An 18,239-nucleotide genomic window follows, 5' to 3' on the forward strand; every position below is an offset into this window, starting at 1 on the left:
TTCCTCCTGCGTGGGAGATGCCCAAGGCCTGGCTCCGGGCTGGGGGAGAGCAGAAGAGGGGCCGGAAGAGCTGCCTGCCTGGGACAGCTGCAGGGGCAGAGCAGGCTGGTTTTCACTGGGGAGCTGGAGCTGGGACCTGCCACCAACCTCCTCTGCCTCCCGGCTGGCTCTTTCCAGAAGGAACCAGTAAGGTGCTCTGAGACCTTGGGAGGACCCCAGGGGTTCTCTAGGGAGAGGATGTGGGTTTGTCTGTGGGGGTGGCTGCCGGGGAGGAGAAACAGCCCTGTGGTACATTTTTTGCTGAATGGAGAGGCTTGGCCTGTGTTTAGGGGTGGGAGCGGGTGCTGATTCTTATCAGCCAGACCCTTTCTGTGTCCCCACCAGAGCCCCCTTATCCCTCCCAGGAGTGGTCCTGACAGGGTGAGGGGCTGGCAGCTGGGCCTGCTACGCCTCCCCAAGGCTCTGTCCATGGGACTCATCCTGGGGGCTGTGCTTTTGGCAACAGGCCTCTCTTTTGTGTGTACCCTTGGGACCTCCTTTACATGGTATCCTGCTGCGTCTCCTCCGCTTAGATCCTGAATTAGTATGCTCCCACCCTGCCTCTCCCCGTGGTGGCTGCCACTGGAGACTCTGCTAGAAAGAAGAGTGTGAGGCGTTCCCAGGTGAGGTGGGGGAAGGAGCAGGGTGGGCTGTGTCCCCCACTGTCCAGCAGACAGGGCCAGAGACCTCTCCCCTTTCACATCCACTTCCTTATTAGTAGCCCCCACCCTGATTCTTTCAGAAGAGCACATGCATGCCTGTGTATGCATGCGCATGCACACACATACACACACACACACACACACACACACACACTCATTCACACTCACACGCACGCTTGGCCTGGAAAATCTGATGAGTCCGCAGTGCAGAGTTTCCAGGCCCCCATCCAGGGCCGGTGGGCGGCTCTGAGGTTTAGGGCTGAGTGGATGGGGGAGGGTGGCAGCCCCTGGCTCTGGCCTGAGTGAGCGCCGGGCTGGGCTGTCTCTGATGCAGGCCTGTCCTCCCTGCCGGGACGGGTCTGGGGGAGTCCCCCACCCCCAGAAGCTGTCTCGCTGTTCAGAGACTCTGCACCTGTCCATTTCCTATGCACACTTGCTCGCTGAGCTGCTGAGTCCTGGGCTTCCTTCCCAGGGCCAGTGGGCAGGTTTCCTCTGCCCCTCCCCTGCCTCCCACTGGGGGGCTTGGCGTGGGAGCACCTGGGTGAGCAGCAGGGTTGCAGGGGGCTAAAGCGAAGTCTGAGGTCCACATCTTCTAGGCCAGGCCTCGGGAAGGTGCAGCTGGGCCTCTGGAGCCTGTGGGGGCTGGGAGGGCCTGGGGAGCCAGGACAGGCGATGTTCACCTAGAGAGTGTGTGGGGGAGGCAGGCAAACATCCTAGAGAGCCGGTACCCTGAGGGATCCAAGCAGAGGTCCGCAGTTGGGAGTCAGGAACAGTTTCCTCTCTGTGCCGAGTGGAGCCAGAAGTCCCAGGTCCCAGTTTGGCGGGACAGATGAGTCCCAAGATCCAGGTGTGCTGTACTGTAGAGCCACAGTGACTGTGACTCGGGGCCTGAGCGCTGTTCTTCCTCGCCTCTGTGCACTAGAGCAAGGTGCCGTGTGGATGCTCCAAGTGGACACACACTCAGCCGGCCCATCCACACTGAGCTCAAAACCCATCCACATGATGGGGACTGGACCCCTGTGGAAACACAGACACCCTATCTGTCACGCAGCCCCGCTTCCGAGGCAGGGGGTGGGGCAGTTGCCAGCTGTGCTGCATGTGTCCATTTGCAAGGCCATTGCTCCTCTTCTCTGCGAGCTTAAGTCTTCTCCTTCCTGGACAGCCAGCCGCTGGCAGTGGGAGAGGAGAGGAGGAGGTGGGCTCGGCTGCAGTGTGGGAGTTGCAGTACCTTCCACCTTCTGGGCCCCCTGCCAGTCTCCGCCTGGCTCCCCTCACCAAGCTGTGCCAAACCTGGGCGCGGCTGGGTTCAGGGGCTAGGGTTCAGAAACAACCCCTGGCTTTTTTGCTGCCTGCATTTACTTGAAACCCCACCCTTCCCACCCTTGCCCATCTGCCCGCCCGCCTGCCAGCAGGGCAAGGGCGGGCTGGGGCACCGCCTCCTCCTCCCGCTGCCTCTGAATTTTTCCTTTGCAGACATCATCGGGATGAGGCCCTCGGTCTTGTTCGCTGCTGTCCTCTGGCTCCAGGGATTTTTGGCCGAGGTAAGATGGGCATGGGGGCTGGGGCCCGGTGGGTGGGCTCCTGCTGTCCAGGGCATATGCAGGTCTCCCACCTCTCCACAGAGCCCCACAGCTGGTCTGCATTAGGCGGGAAGGGTGGCTGCTCCCAGGCCAGCACAGGACCTCGAGAACAGACGGCTCCAGCCCTGGGCTGCCTTTCACACCTCACGCTTGCCTCCAGGACGAGCCCCTCGGGCCGTGCTAGGGGAGCCTTCTCTTGAGCCTGGCCCTGTCCTCTGCTGCCTTTCCCAGAGGACTGGACCCCAGAGGCCTCTGCCCATCTCCTCCCCTCCTCTCTCCTTCCTGCAGGAAGACGCATGTCCCTCCCTGGAAGGGCATCCAGATGGGGAGGGTGGAGGTAGGTGTTTTGTGGGGAGGGGCTCTGGGACAAGGAGTGGGGATTGCAGGGCTAATTCTCCTGCCGGGCCCTGCTCTGGCACCCCCTTTTGGCCTTCCTCCTTCTTTAGGGCAGAAGGGGTTCAGGCAGACTCTGAATGCACCCCTCTCCCTCAGGTCCCCCCCTGAGTGTGAACATCAGCAGCCTGGGAAGGCCTACCAGCCTCCTTCTGAGCTGGGCAGTGGCACGGTCGGGTGGGCTTGGCCATGCCCTCCGCCTCACGCGTCTGAGCCCACTTGGCTTCCCCGAAGGGCAGCAGCTCCTGGCCCGTACCAATGATTCCAGCTTTGAGTTCCAGGACCTGGTGCCAGGGAGTCACTACCAGCTACAAGTGACCGCCTTGCGATCCTGTGGGCAGAATGTCACCATTACCCTCATGGCCCAAACTGGTACAAGGCCTGAGGGTGAGGGAGAGGGGCCAGGCCCAGGGCTAAGGCAGGAGGTGGCTGGGTAGCTGAAGGGGTCAGCTTCTCAGAGAAGCAGGTCTGGTATCAGAGCCCATGAGGAAGGGGTGAGGTCCTTCACACTGACCTTGGTGCGTCTCTCTCCCTCTGTGCAGCCCCATCCGTTGTCCGTGGACTGCAGCTCCGCAGCTCTGGGAGCCCAGGCAGCCTGGAGGCCTCCTGGGGTAATGGCCCTGGGGAACAGGATGGCTACCAACTGCTCCTCTACCACCAAGAATCCCAAACACTGGTCTATAACGTCTCTGTGTCCCCTGATATCCTGTCCTATAATTTTGGCAACCTCTTGCCAGGTAGCAAGTATGTTTTAGAGGTTATCACCTGGGCTGGTGATCTCCAGGCCGAGACCAGCGTCCACCAGTGGACAGGTAAGTTGGGCACCTAGCAGGGCCCTGGGTGGCAGCCAATCTGGGAAAGGCAGGAGAGATGGTGAGCTCAGAGCCTTGTAGGCATTGGGTCCCCATGTGGCTAGGCTCCTGGGATCCCTAGGGCCAAAATCAATGCCAGCATCTGGCTCCAGGGCTCTTCCTCAAGCTTGGCTTTGCTCCGCTGTCCTCCCTTTAGACCCTGTGGCTCCGGATCACGTGGTGCTACATGCCCTGGGCACCAGTGTCCTGCAAGCCTCCTGGAACAGCTCTGAGGGGACCGCCTGGCTCCATCTGGTGCTCACAGACCTCCTAGGTGGCTCTAACCTGACTGCAATCGTCAAACGAGGAGGGTTAAACCATACCTTCCTCCACCTGTCTCCAGGGACCCGCTATGAGCTGACACTTAGTGCTGCCTCCGGGCCCCATCGGGCCATGGGGCCCAGTGTTACAGAGTGGACCTGTGAGTGAGGGGAAAGGGGCACAGCAGAGACTGCTCAGCTCCTCTGCTCTGGCAAGGAGCTCAGATTCAGCTGGTGGGGGAGTGGGCATCTTCCAGAGGCTTGGAGAGTGTGCCCTCCAGTTGCCTGGTGACCACCTGAGAAGGTGATGTCAGAAGTAATGGTGACCATCAGTCGAGCCTCTCTGGGGGGTGAACTCTGTTCTTGGCACTTTCTGTGTATGCTTTCATTTATTTCTCAAGCTAGCCCTAGGTAGTCGTGTTACCGTGGAGAGAGCTGAGGTGCACAGGGAAAGAATCTCAGGTCACACTGCATACAAGTGGCCAGGTTGGTCTGGACCTGGCACGGACACTTGCAGAGCCCAGGGTGACACTGAGCTTCCCTCTCTGAGAATCACTGATGTGCGAGGGCTCAGAGGCAAGGAGCCAGGCTACCTGGGTTCTCGGTTTCTTTTCTGCCACCCACTGGCTGCGGGTCTCTAGCCAAGCTGCATACTCTCTCTGGGCGTTAGTTTCTGTATCTTTGAAGACTGGTGTCCAAGTCCCCGTGCTGTGAGGGTTAAGTGTGAGATACTGCATGTAGGGTCCTCAGAACCACACTGGTGGACACAAATATGCTCTTGTTTTCATCATTGCTGTCCATGGCTACCAGATCGTGGTATTCATCCAGCGTGTGGCAAATAGATTTTAAAGCTAGTCGTGAAACCAGTTTTCCGGCTAACATCTGGATGAGTGAGACATGGCCTGGTGCATGCAGAAAGCAGCTGTTGCAAAGAGCGACAGCTCTGCTCTTACTCTCAGTATCTCTGTGTTCTCACCTGGTGAGAACCCTCCTTAGGTCCTTAAGGAGCATTTGCTCCCTTTCCACAGATCCCTCTGCCCCACTGGACCTGGTGCTGACTCCTGCGCCCCCTGGGCTCTGGGCAAGCTGGAAGCCAGGGCCAGGAGCCCGAGAAGGCTATGTGCTGAAGTTAAGTGGGCCAGTAGAGAAGCGTGCCACTCTGGGCCCGGAGGCCTGCAATGCCACATTGCCAGGGCCCCTGCCCACTGGACACTATGGCCTGGAGCTGGAGGTTCTGGCTGGGCCCTATGATGCCTGTGCCCAGGCCAGTGCCTGGCTGGATGGTGAGTCTGGGCCAGGAGGATCAGGGTGGGGCAGGGCCACTGGCATCAAGAGGCAGGTGAGTCCTCATGCTCTGGGGCTGCTTCCCCACCAGATTCTGCAGCCCACACGAGGCAGGGCTGTGGTGCCAAGCTGCAGGTGGATGGTCTGGAGGCCACCAGGGAGCCCAGGAGGCGGGCACTGCTCTATGCTGATGGTGATTCAGGCCTCCTGGGAAACATCTCCGTGCCCTGTGGTACCAACCACATTGCCTTCTGCGGGCTGGTGCCTGGGGCCCGCTACCGGGTGGACATTGCTTCATCTCTGGGCGTTATCATCCAGAGCCTCACAGGCCACACAAGTGAGTACCAGCCTTGGCGTCCCCTGGGCTGGAGCTGGAAGGCCTCAGCTTGGGAGCGCAGGCACTGTAGGGGAGAGGCTTGTGAGAGTCAGGCAGAAGGCACAGCAGGGCCACTGACACGATAGGGGCCCCTCACCAAACTCCTCTGCTCTTCAGGTCCCCTGGCACCACAGTCACTGGAGGTCACTGGTGGAGCCAGCCTGTCTGACCTGACCATTGGCTGGGCCCCAGCACCAGGGCGACGGGAAGGCTACATGGTCACCTGGCACCAGGAAGGCAGCCGGAGGGCCCTGGGTGGCCGGGCTGACTTGGGCCCAGACGACTGCAGTGTGGTTCTGCGGGGTCTGATGCCTGGCTCCTGCTACACTGTGTCGGTGCAGGCCTGGGCAGGGAACCTCCACTCCAGCCCCCGGAGGACCCACGCCTGCACCCGTGAGTTCCTAGCTCAGCCAGCCCAAGGCGGTGGGCCAGGACCAGCTTTCTCTGTTCTCTGCCCTTCTGCGTGTCATACTCTGAGGGCTATCAGTTCAAGGTGGGGTCTTTTATGAATCTTCTTGCAAGCATTTTCCACCTCCTACCAGGTGGTTGGCTAGCCTTGCACTCACCTACCTGTCTGTGGCCTCCCTCTCTCTTTCCACCCCTCTCTGCCTCCCTTCCTTCCTTGCTTCTTTTCCTTCCATCTAGCAAATATTTCATACCTCCCATTTTTTAGGTATCAGGTCAGTCAAGAATTACAAGCAAGACCATTAGAAAGGAAGATTGACAGAGGGTTTATAGCTGTAATGTGTATGATTTTTATATATCATATTACAGTAAGTGTAAGTGCACTGGTAGGAATATGCCTGATATGTTAGCTTGAATTGTATGAAACTGCATGTGAGTTGGTTAGAATGGCTGGACACCAGGAACTGTATGTGGTTCAATCTGATGATTCAGACCAAAAGGACACCTGCTTAGAGTCAAAACTGGGTTCCCGGAGGGGAGGAGTGAGTGAGTGAGAAGCCTGTGGGGCGGGGGAAACAGGCTTTAGCAGGAGGCTAAGCATGCGCCAAGGCCCACAGCCCGGAGGCAGACAGACAGATGGACGCCTTGGTGCAACTGTCAGCAGACGAGCTAGAGAGTAGGACCGTGCAGGATGTGAGCGAACAGGCACGGAGCTCACAGAGGTGTGGTGAACCAGGCATGGTGCCCTCTCCACGCCATAGGGGCAGGGCGTGGGCATGGCACAGGCTTTCCTGCGAGAGATTTCCGGAAGGAGAGGAAGGTGGGAGCTGAGCCTTGCGGAAGCTGGAGTTTTAGGGTGGGATTTGGACCTTATCTGGGAAAGGAGAGGTGGGGGATTCAGGTTGCTCTAAGTCTGTCTCTCCCTTCCTCCAAGCACCTGCTCCACCCGCCAACTTGAGCCTGGGCTTTGTTGAACAGCCCCCCATGCTGAGGGCTTCCTGGAGTCTCCCACCGGGCGGCAGAGATGGTTTCCTGCTGAGGCTTTATAGCCTGAAGCCCCTGGTTCTGGACAGTGAGGAGATCCTGGGCCCAGAGACCCAGAACTTCTCCTGGGCCCAGCTACCCAGCGGCTCTGAGTTCCAGGTGTGGCTGGCTACCCTGCAGGGACTGGAGGAGAGCGGCAGTGTCAATGCCACGGGCTGGACACGTGAGTGTCCTCTGCAGAGCCTCCCTTGCCCGTGCCCTTCATCACCCATCCCTACCCTGGGCCTTCCCTCTTCCAACAGGGCCACCATGGCTGTCCTTAGCACTGGGCTGGGCTGGAGAGAGTGACCAGGGAGTCAGGGGAGCTGGGAAGAGCAAGGCACGCCCTCCCCGAGCCTCCGTGTCCTCATCTAGAGAGAGAAGTGCTGATGAGGGGACGCCAGGGAGGCGGGACTCAGGCCTGGGCTCAGGCTCTGAGGATGGCAGGGTGCCGCCTGCGCCCCACCCCGTCTGTTGGTCCACATGAGGTGCTTTAACAGCTCCTTGGCTGCAGGGACTGGGAAAAGGCCCGTGGCTCAGCCCTCCTGCTGCTCAGCCCAGCTCTCACTATGGGTGTGTTGGTGGCATGGGGACAGTGCAGGACTAAAGCGTCCACTCACCCCTTTTGGAGCGTGGGCCTGCTCCCTGGGACGACCCGCTTATGCATCATGGGCTCAGTCCTGGGTGTTTCCTGACGGGGCCAGTGGTGGAAGGAGCAGAGGGAGACCGTTGGGGCCCAGAAGAGCCAGATGTTTCCTTTAGATTCTTTTCTCTCTTCTTGTCTGTCCTCCTATACCTTCCCCCCCACAGCCCCCCTCGCCCCTCCTCAGGTGAATGTGACCAGTGAAGGCCCCACCCAGCTCCGGGCATCCTGGATCCACGCTCCTGGGGGCCGGGATGGCTACCAGGTGACGCTGTACCAGGCAGGTGTCTGGGTGGCCGAGGGCACCGTGGGAGCAGAGGTGAACGGCACAAGCTTCTCCACACTGGCTCCAGGCTCTCAGTATGAGGTGGAGGTTGGCACGTGGGCCGGGCCCCTTCACACTGCAGCAGCCAATGTTTCTGGCTGGACCTGTGAGTAGGCATGGGAAGAAGGCAGTGAGTGGGGAGAGGTGGGGCGACCTTGAAGACTCCTGGTGCCTCCCTCCATGGCCACTCCCTCCGTGGCATCTCACCCCCACCGGCCCGTTTCCTGGCTCTGCTCTGAGGGTCCTTCGCGGGCCTGTGAGCCCCAGGCACCAGGTGAGCTCCCGTGGCCTGGTGACCTCCTGCCCTTCCTTCCACAGCCCCCCACGTGCCCCACGAGGTGCTGGTGTCCATGCAGGCGGGCAGCGCTGTGGTCAGCCTGGCCTGGGCCAGTGGTCCCCTCGGGCAGGGTGTGTGCCATGCCCGGCTCTCAGAGTCCGGGCACCTGTCCAGGGAGCAGCCCCTGGTGCTGGGCCAGGACCGCCTTGTGCTGAGGGGCCTCCTGCCGGGCCGCAGCTTCTCCCTGTTGGTGCTGTGCCGGGCGGGGCCGCTCCAGGCCTCCACCCACTCCGTGGTGCTGCCTGTCGGTACGTTGTCCTCGGTAGTGGGGTGTGCAGGGCCCCTGCCAGGCTGGCAGCGCTGCCGTTCTGTTCTGAGCCAGGTGCTCCTTCCAGGTGGATGCTGTGCCCACCCCTGCCCTGAGTGACGCCCTCTAGACTCCTCCAGAAAAGCAGCAATGCCTCAAAGAGTTGTATCTCCCATGTGGCTGAGGCCCTTCCCTGAGCACAGATGCCTGTTCCTTTGTATTTGCCAAATTTGAGAGCCCCTGACCCAGCTGCCATCTTTTTGCGGTGCACTGACCCCTCCCCTCACAGCAGTGCCTTTGGTGCCACAGAGCCTGACCCAGTGGAGGATGTGCAGTGCCAACCTGATGCCACCCACCTGGCCCTGAACTGGACGAAGCCTGCAGGGGACGTGGGTGCCTGTCTGGTGGTGGCGGAGCAGCTGGCTGCAGGAGGGAGCACTCACCTCGTGTTCCAGGCCAACACCTCCAAGGATGCTATTGTGTTGCCCGGCCTGGCGCCTACCACCTCCTACCGCCTCAGTCTCACTGTGCTGGGCAGGAATGGGCTGTGGAGCCGGGCGGTCACACTGGTGTGCACTACTTCTGCAGAGGGTAGGCGCTTCCCTACCCTCGGAGCCACCTCTGCTCCCCAGCCTCCCTCCGTCCTGCCCCGGGGCTGTCCCTCGCTGGGCCTGGCTGCCTGGGGCTCTGCCTGCTCTCCTGCTCATTGTGCTAGTTTGGTATCTCACTCTCAGGCTTTGCACCTTGGTGCCCTGGCCTGGGAACCTTCCATTCCTCACTGAACTGTGTCCATTAGCCATCTGTGGCCAGGTACTGTCAGAGGTGCTGGACACAGGAAGGGCGTGGTCCCTGTTCTTGAAGACTGATGGTTAGGTACCTTGTCAGCACCTCAGTTTCCTCCTCTCTGTCCCCAGCTTGGCAGCCCCCAGAGTTAGCTGCAGCCCCCCAGCTGGAGGAGACTGGGATGGGCATGGGGGTGGTGATCACACGGGGCATGTTTGGCAAGGACGATGGGCAGATCCAGTGGTACGGTGTCATTGCCACCAGCAGCATGGCTTGTGAGTCCTGGGCCCAGGAGGGGCTGGGAGGCGTGGGTGTTGCCTGACTTGGGGTGGTGAGATGCACTCTCCGAAGCCAGTGCCAGTCTTGCAGTGGGAAGGGGTCCCCAGGATGCTCTGGAGGACAGCAGCAGTGTTGGGTTGAGAGTTGGGGGGGGCGCATGCTGGAAGAATGTGGTAGCTTCCTCAGGGCAGGGTCTGGGATCTCAAGTCCACCGCCCGCCTGGCTCTGTGCGTTCCCCATTCCTCTCCCAGTGGCTCAGCCTGCCCGGGAAGCCATCAACCACACGTGGTACGACCACTACTACAGAGGACACGACTCCTACCTGGCCGTCCTGCTGCCCAACCCATTCTACCCGGGGCCCTGGATGGTGCCAAGGTCCTGGACAGTGCCCGTGGGTACAGAAGACTGTGGGCACACGCAGGAGATATGTAATGGGCAGCTCAAGCCAGGCTCCCAGTATAGGTGAGGGCTCAGGCTGAAGGGCGGGGGAGCCATTCTACGTACCGTTTGTGGGTCGCTTATCCATTCATTCATTTTTAAAAATTTTAAACTTTTTTTATTTTAAAGAAAAACAAAAGAGAACAAAAAACAAAATTCTAAAACAATATGATAGGGGATAAGAATGGTTAATACATTGCGTATTGTTATCTTTAAGTTAGTTACTGAGAGTACAAGACATCAGCATTTATTTGTCCAAACAATATTAGCATAAACCTATCTTTTCAATGAACTGAGAGAAATTAGTAGTATAACTCTCTTATATATACACCTTTTGCTTTTCCCTTCCTTTTTTTCTCCATTCCCCCATCCCAATTTCTCTTTCCTTTTGAAGTTTCTTTCCATTTTTCAATATCTGTTGTACATTTTGGATCTTGTTTACTCTTTCAGCTTCTCACACTAGGGAGACAATACGATGTTTACACATTTGCAACTGGTTTTATTTCACTTATGAGTATGGTCTCAGGTTGCATCCATTTACCTATAAAAGCCTGGAGTTTATCTTTGTTTACAGCTAAGTAGTACTCCATTGTATAAAAATACCACATCTTTTATACCCATTCCTCAGTTGATGGGCATTTGGGATGTTTCCAAGATCTAGCTATTACAAACTGTGCTGCTGTAAACATGGGTGCACATATATCACTGTGATGTAATGTTTTTAATTCTTTTGGGAAGATACCCAGCAGGGGAATAGCTGGGGGGGACCTCCAGTCCTAGTTTTTTGAGGAATCTCCACACTAATTTCCACAGTGGTTGTTGCACCAGTCTACACTCCCACCAACAGTGGAGTTCCTTTTCCTTCACAGCCCCTCTAGCATTTGTTATTGGTTGATTTCTTCATGATAGCCATTCTTTCTGGAGTGAGATGAAATCTCAGCATTGTTTTAATTTGCATCTCTCAAGTGACCGGTGATGTTGAACATTTTTTCATATATTTATTTGCTGTTTGTATTCTTCATCTGAGAAGTGTGTGTTCATCTCAGATGCCCATTTTTGGATTGGGTCTTTAAGTTTGGGAGGGTTTATCCATTCTTTCAAGAACAATCTGGACTGAGTTACAAAAGGAATGCATGTGCTAACCCATAAGGGCCAACAGAATTATTTTGACTGGGTTTCCTGGCAGGCAAGGCAAAAAGAGAAACGAAACAAAGGATGAGTTCTATTTGGGGCTGCCAGAGCAGTGAGAAGGCTATCCAGGTGCCTTTTTCTAAAGCTTCTTCCTGGTCTCAGAACAGGGCAGGAAAGTGGAAGAGAAGCTGGAGGTGGTCTGCTCACCAGTGGCAGGGAGCCCACACACAGCCTCTAAAGAGAGGAGGGAGGGAAACGCTCACCCTCTGAGCACCCTTTGCCCGTGGCCCTGCTTCCTTGCATGCCTGTCCTTCCCCAATAGACAGTCCTGCTTCTCTGTGCCAGGTTCAGTGTCGCCACCTTTACCAGGTCCAGCTCCCCTGAGACCATCATCTCCTTCTCAGCCTTCTCAGGTAGGGCGGGCACCTGGCAGGGGGTTCCTGTGGGACCCTGGGGATGGGGAGGAGTCTGGGACCCCTGTTCTGAGTGTCAGATGCAGTCAACAGCCCAGAGACTGAGCTCAGCTCCTGGGAGATGGCGTGCTGCCTAGCAGTTAGCGGTAGACCCACTGGGCACCAGACTTGGCCTGGGTGAGCTGAGACGGGGCGGCAAAAAGGCAGAGAGCACTGAGGAGCTCACTGCTAAACACAGCTGCGGGCCTCCTGCTCTGCGCTCTGCAGCCAGCTGCTCCCCAGGCCACTGAGTTTCTGGAACAGCACTGGCCAACAGGAACATAAGGCAATCCGCCAATGCAACGTGAACCCCAATGTAATCTGGAACCTCCTAGTAGCTATGTTAAAAAAAGTAAAAAGATAGCTGGGGTGTGTCTCAGTGGTAGAGGGCTTACCTGAGCTCTATCCTCAGTACCACAAAACAAAAGCAAGCCAACAAACACAACAAAGCAGTCCCAGTACTCAGGAGGCTCAGGCAGGAGGATCACCTTGAGTTTGAGGCCAGCCTGAACCACTTAGTGAGACCCTGTCACTGTGGAGGATGGTGTTACTCTAGCAGGTCCAGGAAGCTAAGCCTTTCCCTGTTCCTTGCGAGGGTGTCGAGGAGGGGGAGGGCCGTTAGAATCCTTGCTGTGGGTTCCCAGTTTCTCAGCTGGGCCAGTTCTGGCCTCAGGTTGCATCGGGGGCTTCTGGGGGGGCACAGAGCATTGTCACTGTGCTCAGAGGGTCTCAAGTCCAGGAGAAGCTGGCATGGGCCTGCAGGGCCAGGGGAACCAGGCTGCCATGCTACATCTTTCCCTGGCCCTCCACAGAGCCCAGGGCCAGCATCCCCCAGGAAGCAGTGTCCCTGCCGGTCACAGTGGGCGTCATGGCGGGCTGCGCACTCACCGTCTGTGCCGCGCTGGGCCTGCTGGGCTGGCGGCGGGCGAGGGGGCAGAGGTGAGTGGAGGAGGCCTTGGGGAGAGCTCTGTGGCCCGGGGAGCTGGTGCCCGTCCCAGGGCTGCCCTCACAGGCCTCTGTCTCTTCTCTCAGCAGGGCGGAGAAGGACAGAGCATCGCACGAGCCTGCGCCCAATGGCCCGCGGTGAGTGCCCCTTTTTACACTCCTTGCTGGGAGGCAGCAGTGTGGCCCACTGGGCAGGCACGTGGCAGCACTGCCAAGGCTCTCCTGGAAGCCTCTTCCTCTGTGACTGCACCGGGACGGGGCTCCAGGTCCTTGCCAGCCCCCTCCCCACTTTAGTCCTCACAGGCAGAGTCCCCTCTCTCTCCTCCAAACTCACTGTGATTTCAGGAGAAATCAGCAACAAGGGAAGAGAGAGAGAGACAGAGAGACAGAGAGACAGTGACAGAGAGAGACAGAGAGACAGAGACAGAGATAGAGACTAAGAATTAGCTGACCAGACATGGTGGAGCGTGCCTGTCATTCCAGCTACTGGGGAGGCTGACACAAGTTCAAGACCAGCCTGGCTAACTTAGTGAGACCCTGTCTCAAAATAAAAAAGGACTGGAGGTGTAGCTCAGTGGTAGACAGTTTGCCTAGCATGCAAAAAACCCTGGGTTCAATCCTTAGTACTGAAAAAAAAATGACTGTGTGACCGTGGGATCCAAACTCTGACAGGGTAGGCAGCCAAAGATGTCTGCTGACAAAATTCTTTCCTACTCAGGAGAGGTCGATCTTTGTTCTATTCAGGCCTTCATCTGACTGGATGAGACACCCCCACGTGAGGAGAGTAATCTGCTTTACACATGGTCAACCAATGTAAATGTTAATCTCACCCCAAACAAAAGCAACATCAGGATAGTGTTTGACCAAATATCTGGACACCATGGCTCAACCGAGCTGACTCATGAAATGAGCCACCGTGTCTCCCTCTGTCGTCCTTACCGGACTGGACTGATCACATGTGTTATATTAGGCCAAACCTCCTTTCCCCATACTGACTCCCTGTTGAATTGACCTTAATAGAGCCAATAGGGAGGGGGTCAGAGAGACCACATGCGCGTGCATGTGCCCCACTCCTCTCTCTCGCTGCACCCTCTTCCGTCTTCTTGTGTTGGTGGTTTGCTGCCCAGGCTGGAGGGGTTTGCTGGAACACAGTGGCTCCGGGGCTGGGGATTTAGCTCAGCGGCACAGTGCCTGCCTGGCAAGCACAAGGTCATGGGTTCGATTCCCGGTACCAGAGAAAAACAAAAAAAAAAACCAAACACAGAAAAACCAAACAAACACAGCGGCTCCACTTGGGGTCTGCATTTGAAACAGGCCCCTTGCCCACGCTGAGGTCAGGTTTCGCAGCGGGCTCTGTACCTGTCACCCACAGGGTGAGATCTACTCCCCCTCTCCCACCAGGTGGGCCCACCGGCCCATCCCCATGCACAGCTTCCGGCAGAGCTTCGAGGCCAAGAGCGCTCACGCGCACCAGGGTTTCTTTCAAGAGTTTGAGGTAAGGATCGGTACGCCCACAGGTCCAGTAGGGAGGACCAGGGGCCATCTAGGCTGGGCGGGACCTCGCAGTCGCCATGCCTGCCCCTTACCTGCTGTGGTTTCAGTAACCAGCGCCAGCCTTGATCTCTATAGGAACTGAAGGAGGTGGGCAGGGAGCAGCCCAGGTCGGAGGCCGAACACCCTGCCAACATCACCAAAAACCGTTACCCGCATGTGCTGCCCTGTGAGTTCTGGGGGCGGGACAGGGACCTGGGCAGAGGGACAGAGCTCGGCCTGAAGGAGGACCCTGGACTCATGGCTTCTGCCCTCTGCAGATGACCACTCCAGGGTCAGGCTGGCCCAGCTGGCGGGAGAGCCCCACTCCGACTACATCAATGCCAACTTCATCCCAGTAAGGGCCACAGTGGGCTGTCTGTGGGGTGTTTGCTTGGGACATGGCCGGCTCGCAGGACACGCTGCCCTGCCTTACTTTAGCAGCGGCCCAAGACGCCCTGCTTCTACTCCTTCAGATCAATGCAGCAGTGGGTTTTGTGCCAGGCTCTGTGCTGGGCCCCGGTGGGCAGAACAGAGCCAGCCACATTCACACCTTCAAGGGAGGGGCTGGGGATTTAGCTCAGCGGCACAGTGCCTGCCTAGCAAGTGCAAGGTCGTGAGTTTGATTCCTGGTACTGGAAGAAAAGACAAAAACCAAAACAAAACAAAACAAAAAAAAAATACCTTCAAGGGAGAGAGCTCATGGTATGTGTGTGACATCTGCCACCTAGATGTGTGTGACAAGTGCCGGAATAGGGGAACAAGCACTGTGCTCCGAGCTCACAGAAGAAGGAAAAGTCTGGCCCACCCGAGGAATCAAGAGGTTTCCTGGAGGAGGGACATTCGGTCTCTTAAAGGATGGGGGGCCTTTTGATAAGGGATGAGGAATGCGAAAAGTAGATTGGGGTTGGATGAAGGAGGACCTTGACTGTTAGCCTGAGGGCTCTGGATTCTATGTGGTGGGTAATGGGGAGCCATGGACGGTTTTTGAGCATGGAAGAAAGGTAGGGCTTAGTTTTAGGACAGCTGCTCTAGGGTTGGTGAAGAGGATGGATGGGGTAAGGCTGCTTCTCGCATGTCTGGGTTTTGTTACTTTCATGTAGGCTTTCTTGTCCCTTCGAGGCATGGGGCACGGGTGGTGTAACTGTCCCTGAAGTCACCTCTCCTGGCGTGAGCTCTTGCTGTACACACGTGTCCATGTGTTTGCACATGTGTAGGCATGTACACAGCCTGTTCACTCCTGGAGGTCACACAGGGTCATGCCTACTGCTGCGTGTTTGGAGGGCCCAGGGGCCCAAGACACCTGTTAAGGTGTTCCTGCCCTCCACCCCGCACCTCAGGGCTACACCCACCCGAGAGAGTACATTGCCACCCAGGGGCCTCTCAAGAAGACGCTGGAAGACTTTTGGCGGCTGGTGTGGGAGCAGCAGGTCCACACCATCGTCATGCTGACCGTGGGCATGGAGAACGGGAGGGTGAGCGCGCAGTGCAGCTTCCCGGAATGGCCGCCAGAGGGCACACGTCTCCCCTGCAGGGATGGTCCTCTTGCTCCCTTCTGCAGGGACATGAAGCAGACAGGCACCAGGCCAGTTAGGCCTGCAAGGTGGGGGGTTCCCAGGGTCTCCCGAGGTGGGGCAGCAGGGAGAAGGGTCAGGTACATAAACTCCTGGTTTGACTCCGGGATGGGACGTAGGACTCTCAGCCAACTCTCTCTCCATAAGCCTGGGGCATCTCCTCTGATCCTGGTTCCCTACAGGGACCTAGGCTGAGACAGGCTGCTAAGTCTGTCCTTCTACTGGGGCCACAAGGCAAGGGCAGATGGTTCCTAAATCAGGGCCACCAGTTTCACAAAGGAGCTAGTCACTAATGCAGGGTCCTCCGGGCCAGAGGAGGGTCCAGGGTGAGGAGGTGAATGCCCACGCAGGGGAGGGGGACTTCTGGGGGACGTGGCCTCAGAGTTGGAGTATAAAGAGCAGAATCTCATCAGGGTGGTAGGCACCAAAAAGATGGGTGAGGAGGGTTGGGACTGGATACAGCGGGGGTGGCAGTGATATCGCTGGGCCTACAGCCACCCTCTCCCTCCCTGGCCCTTGGTCCTAGGTGCTCTGTGAGCATTACTGGCCAGCAGACTCCACCCCCATCATCCACGGCCACATCACCATCCACCTCCTGGCTGAGGAGCCCAGGGAGGAGTGGACCAAGAGGGAGTTCGAGCTGCAGCACGTGTGTGCCCAGGGCGCAGGGCGGGGTGGGGTGGCTTTCGCCGCTCAGACATGGAGAGACATCCCCCTCCTGGGTCTCCATGGTCCCTTCATGCTGAGGATCCCGGACTCTGGCAGCACCCAGGGAAGCTGGGGGTGGGTGGAGAAGTAAAGGGTGGATCTCAGGTCCCTCCACTCAGCTCAAGGCTCCCTGCTCACCACAACCCTTGGCTGCATTCTTGGGCTGGGATTTCTGGGGCAGGGAAGCCGGGTACTAGAATCACCCCCGCCTGGGCACCCTCAGCTGGCAGAGATTAACCAAGAGGCTCTCCGGGGACCCAGGGACTCCAAGGGCCTCCAGACTGGTATAAAGGGACGCTCAGTCTGAGGGGGGGGCCTCACCTCTGCCCTCGGGGAGCTGGTGAGGGTGGTTTCAGAGCAGACAAAGGACCTTAGGGCTAGGAAGTCACCGCGCAGCAGCACAGCTCTACCCCGTCTGCCCACCCTTGCCTCAGGGTGCCCAGCACCAACAGCGGAGGGTGAAGCAGCTGCAGTTCACCACCTGGCCGGACCACAGCATCCCCGAGGCCCCTGGTTCCCTGCTCGCCTTTGTGGAGCTGGTTCAGGATCAGGCGAGGGCCACCCAGGGCGTGGGGCCCCTCCTGGTGCACTGCAGGTGAGGGCAGTGGGGCTGCGGAGACCCCTGCCTGGCCTTGAACAGGGGGCACGGTGGGGACACGGTGGCCTTCCCCCACTCACCGCAGGGCTGTCCCTGCAGCGCGGGCGTGGGCCGCACCGGCACCTTTGTGGCCCTTTTGAGGCTGCTGCAGCAGCTGGAGGAGGAGCAGGTGGTGGATGTGTTCAACACAGTGCACACACTCCGGCTGCATCGGCCCTTCATGATCCAGACCCCGGTGAGGGCCTCAGCACCCCGGGAGTGGGCTGGGGCGGGTGGCCTCGGGGACACAGTCACAGAGGGACCGGGGAAAGGAGCTCACAGGGCCACATGCGGGAGCCCAGGGCAAGAGGCTCAAAGGTGCCACATCTACTTGGGCTGCTGTTTTCCTTTCTGGAAAAGGGGAGGAAGGCCTGGCCCTGCCAGCTTGGACCCTGGGACAGCACAGGGGAGGTTCCGTCCTCCTGTCGTGCTCCTGCCTTGCACGGGGCTTGGATGCTGGCAGCTGGGCTGCCCAGCTCAGCAGGGACACCCTCTCCCCCACCAGAGCCAGTATGTCTTCCTGCACAGCTGCGTCCTGAGCAGGATTCTGCAAGAGCCCTCGGGCACCTTGGAGTGAGTCTGGCTCCCCAGGGCTCCCTGTGCCTCCAGTCCTGAGCTGCACAGCAGCAGCTGGGCCACCCCGTGTGCCTCCTCTCTCCTCCTCAACCCAGGACTGGACCCATCTCAGTGGCCAACTTTGCACAGGCGTGTGCCAAGAGGGCAGCCAATGCCAATGCTGGCTTCCTGAAGGAGTACAAGGTATGCCTCAGGCCGGGGAAAGGTGGCACAGGCGGACAGCTCTCCCCTGCCTGGCCTCAGGGTGTCCATCTCCCAGCTCCTGCTGCAAGCTATCAAGAACGAGGCTGGATGTTCATCGCCCCCTTCTGGCTGTGAGCAGGACAGCACTGTCTCCTGTGAGTCCGCTGGGTACCGGGATTTGGGGGGCACTCCTGGGCTGGGGAGCACCCGCCGCCTCACCGCAGCACTTTCTGCAGGGGCTCGCTCTCAGTCTCAGCCTTCTGCCATGGAAGAGAGCTCTGCTGATGCTGTCCCGGAAGCCTGGCTCTTCCCTGTGAGATGATGCGGGTGGCCCTCTCTGACCACTTGTACCTCTCAGCTCCTGGAGCTGTGGGGCGGGCAGGGGAGACACCTCAGTCCCTGGGGAGCCAACGAGTTCTGCTCTGCAGGGTGGGCCTTTGGGCCGCGACCACGTGGTGTTGACCGGGCCTGCGGAGCCCAAAGAGCTCTGGGAGCTGGTGTGGGAGCACGGGGCCCACGTCCTGGTCTCCTTGAGCCCGCCTGACACCCAGGAGAAGGTGAGGCGAGCAGAGACAGAG

At 58.5% G+C, this 18,239-nt stretch overlaps 1 protein-coding gene across 3 annotated transcripts in view; it reads left to right on the forward strand.

The window, feature by feature from the left end:
- Positions 1–18,239, forward strand: part of LOC102023431 (receptor-type tyrosine-protein phosphatase V-like) — a 19,514-nt gene continuing 1,275 nt past the window's right edge. The window contains exons 1-32 of one of the 3 annotated variants that reach the window (XM_013522350.1): positions 1–191; positions 573–662; positions 2,175–2,242; positions 2,570–2,618; positions 2,774–3,046; positions 3,217–3,285; positions 3,412–3,486; positions 3,683–3,946; positions 4,814–5,068; positions 5,161–5,406; positions 5,563–5,838; positions 6,785–7,057; positions 7,684–7,947; positions 8,160–8,426; positions 8,735–9,016; positions 9,340–9,483; positions 9,739–9,949; positions 11,402–11,469; positions 12,321–12,447; positions 12,541–12,591; positions 13,855–13,948; positions 14,083–14,173; positions 14,265–14,341; positions 15,324–15,458; positions 16,084–16,206; positions 16,700–16,860; positions 16,963–17,098; positions 17,408–17,475; positions 17,574–17,661; positions 17,738–17,816; positions 17,898–17,974; positions 18,090–18,218. In XM_013522350.1, the coding sequence (XP_013377804.1) occupies positions 2,186–2,242; positions 2,570–2,618; positions 2,774–3,046; positions 3,217–3,285; positions 3,412–3,486; positions 3,683–3,946; positions 4,814–5,068; positions 5,161–5,406; positions 5,563–5,838; positions 6,785–7,057; positions 7,684–7,947; positions 8,160–8,426; positions 8,735–9,016; positions 9,340–9,483; positions 9,739–9,949; positions 11,402–11,469; positions 12,321–12,447; positions 12,541–12,591; positions 13,855–13,948; positions 14,083–14,173; positions 14,265–14,341; positions 15,324–15,458; positions 16,084–16,206; positions 16,700–16,860; positions 16,963–17,098; positions 17,408–17,475; positions 17,574–17,661; positions 17,738–17,816; positions 17,898–17,974; positions 18,090–18,218 (4,509 nt within the window). In that variant the 5' untranslated portion in view covers positions 1–191; positions 573–662; positions 2,175–2,185. Of the gene's footprint in view, positions 192–572; positions 663–2,174; positions 2,243–2,569; positions 2,619–2,773; positions 3,047–3,216; positions 3,487–3,682; positions 3,947–4,813; positions 5,069–5,160; positions 5,407–5,562; positions 5,839–6,784; positions 7,058–7,683; positions 7,948–8,159; positions 8,427–8,734; positions 9,017–9,339; positions 9,484–9,738; positions 9,950–11,401; positions 11,470–12,320; positions 12,448–12,540; positions 12,592–13,854; positions 13,949–14,082; positions 14,174–14,264; positions 14,342–15,323; positions 15,459–16,083; positions 16,207–16,699; positions 16,861–16,962; positions 17,099–17,407; positions 17,476–17,573; positions 17,662–17,737; positions 17,817–17,897; positions 17,975–18,089; positions 18,219–18,239 lie in introns of all 3 variants that reach the window. The other 2 variants (XM_013522347.1, XM_005375209.2) reach the window with 2 other exon arrangements.

The sequence above is a fragment of the Chinchilla lanigera genome, unplaced genomic scaffold, assembly GCF_000276665.1.
Source record: "Chinchilla lanigera isolate Chin_1 unplaced genomic scaffold, ChiLan1.0 scaffold00005, whole genome shotgun sequence".
Taxonomy (NCBI): domain Eukaryota; kingdom Metazoa; phylum Chordata; class Mammalia; order Rodentia; family Chinchillidae; genus Chinchilla; species Chinchilla lanigera.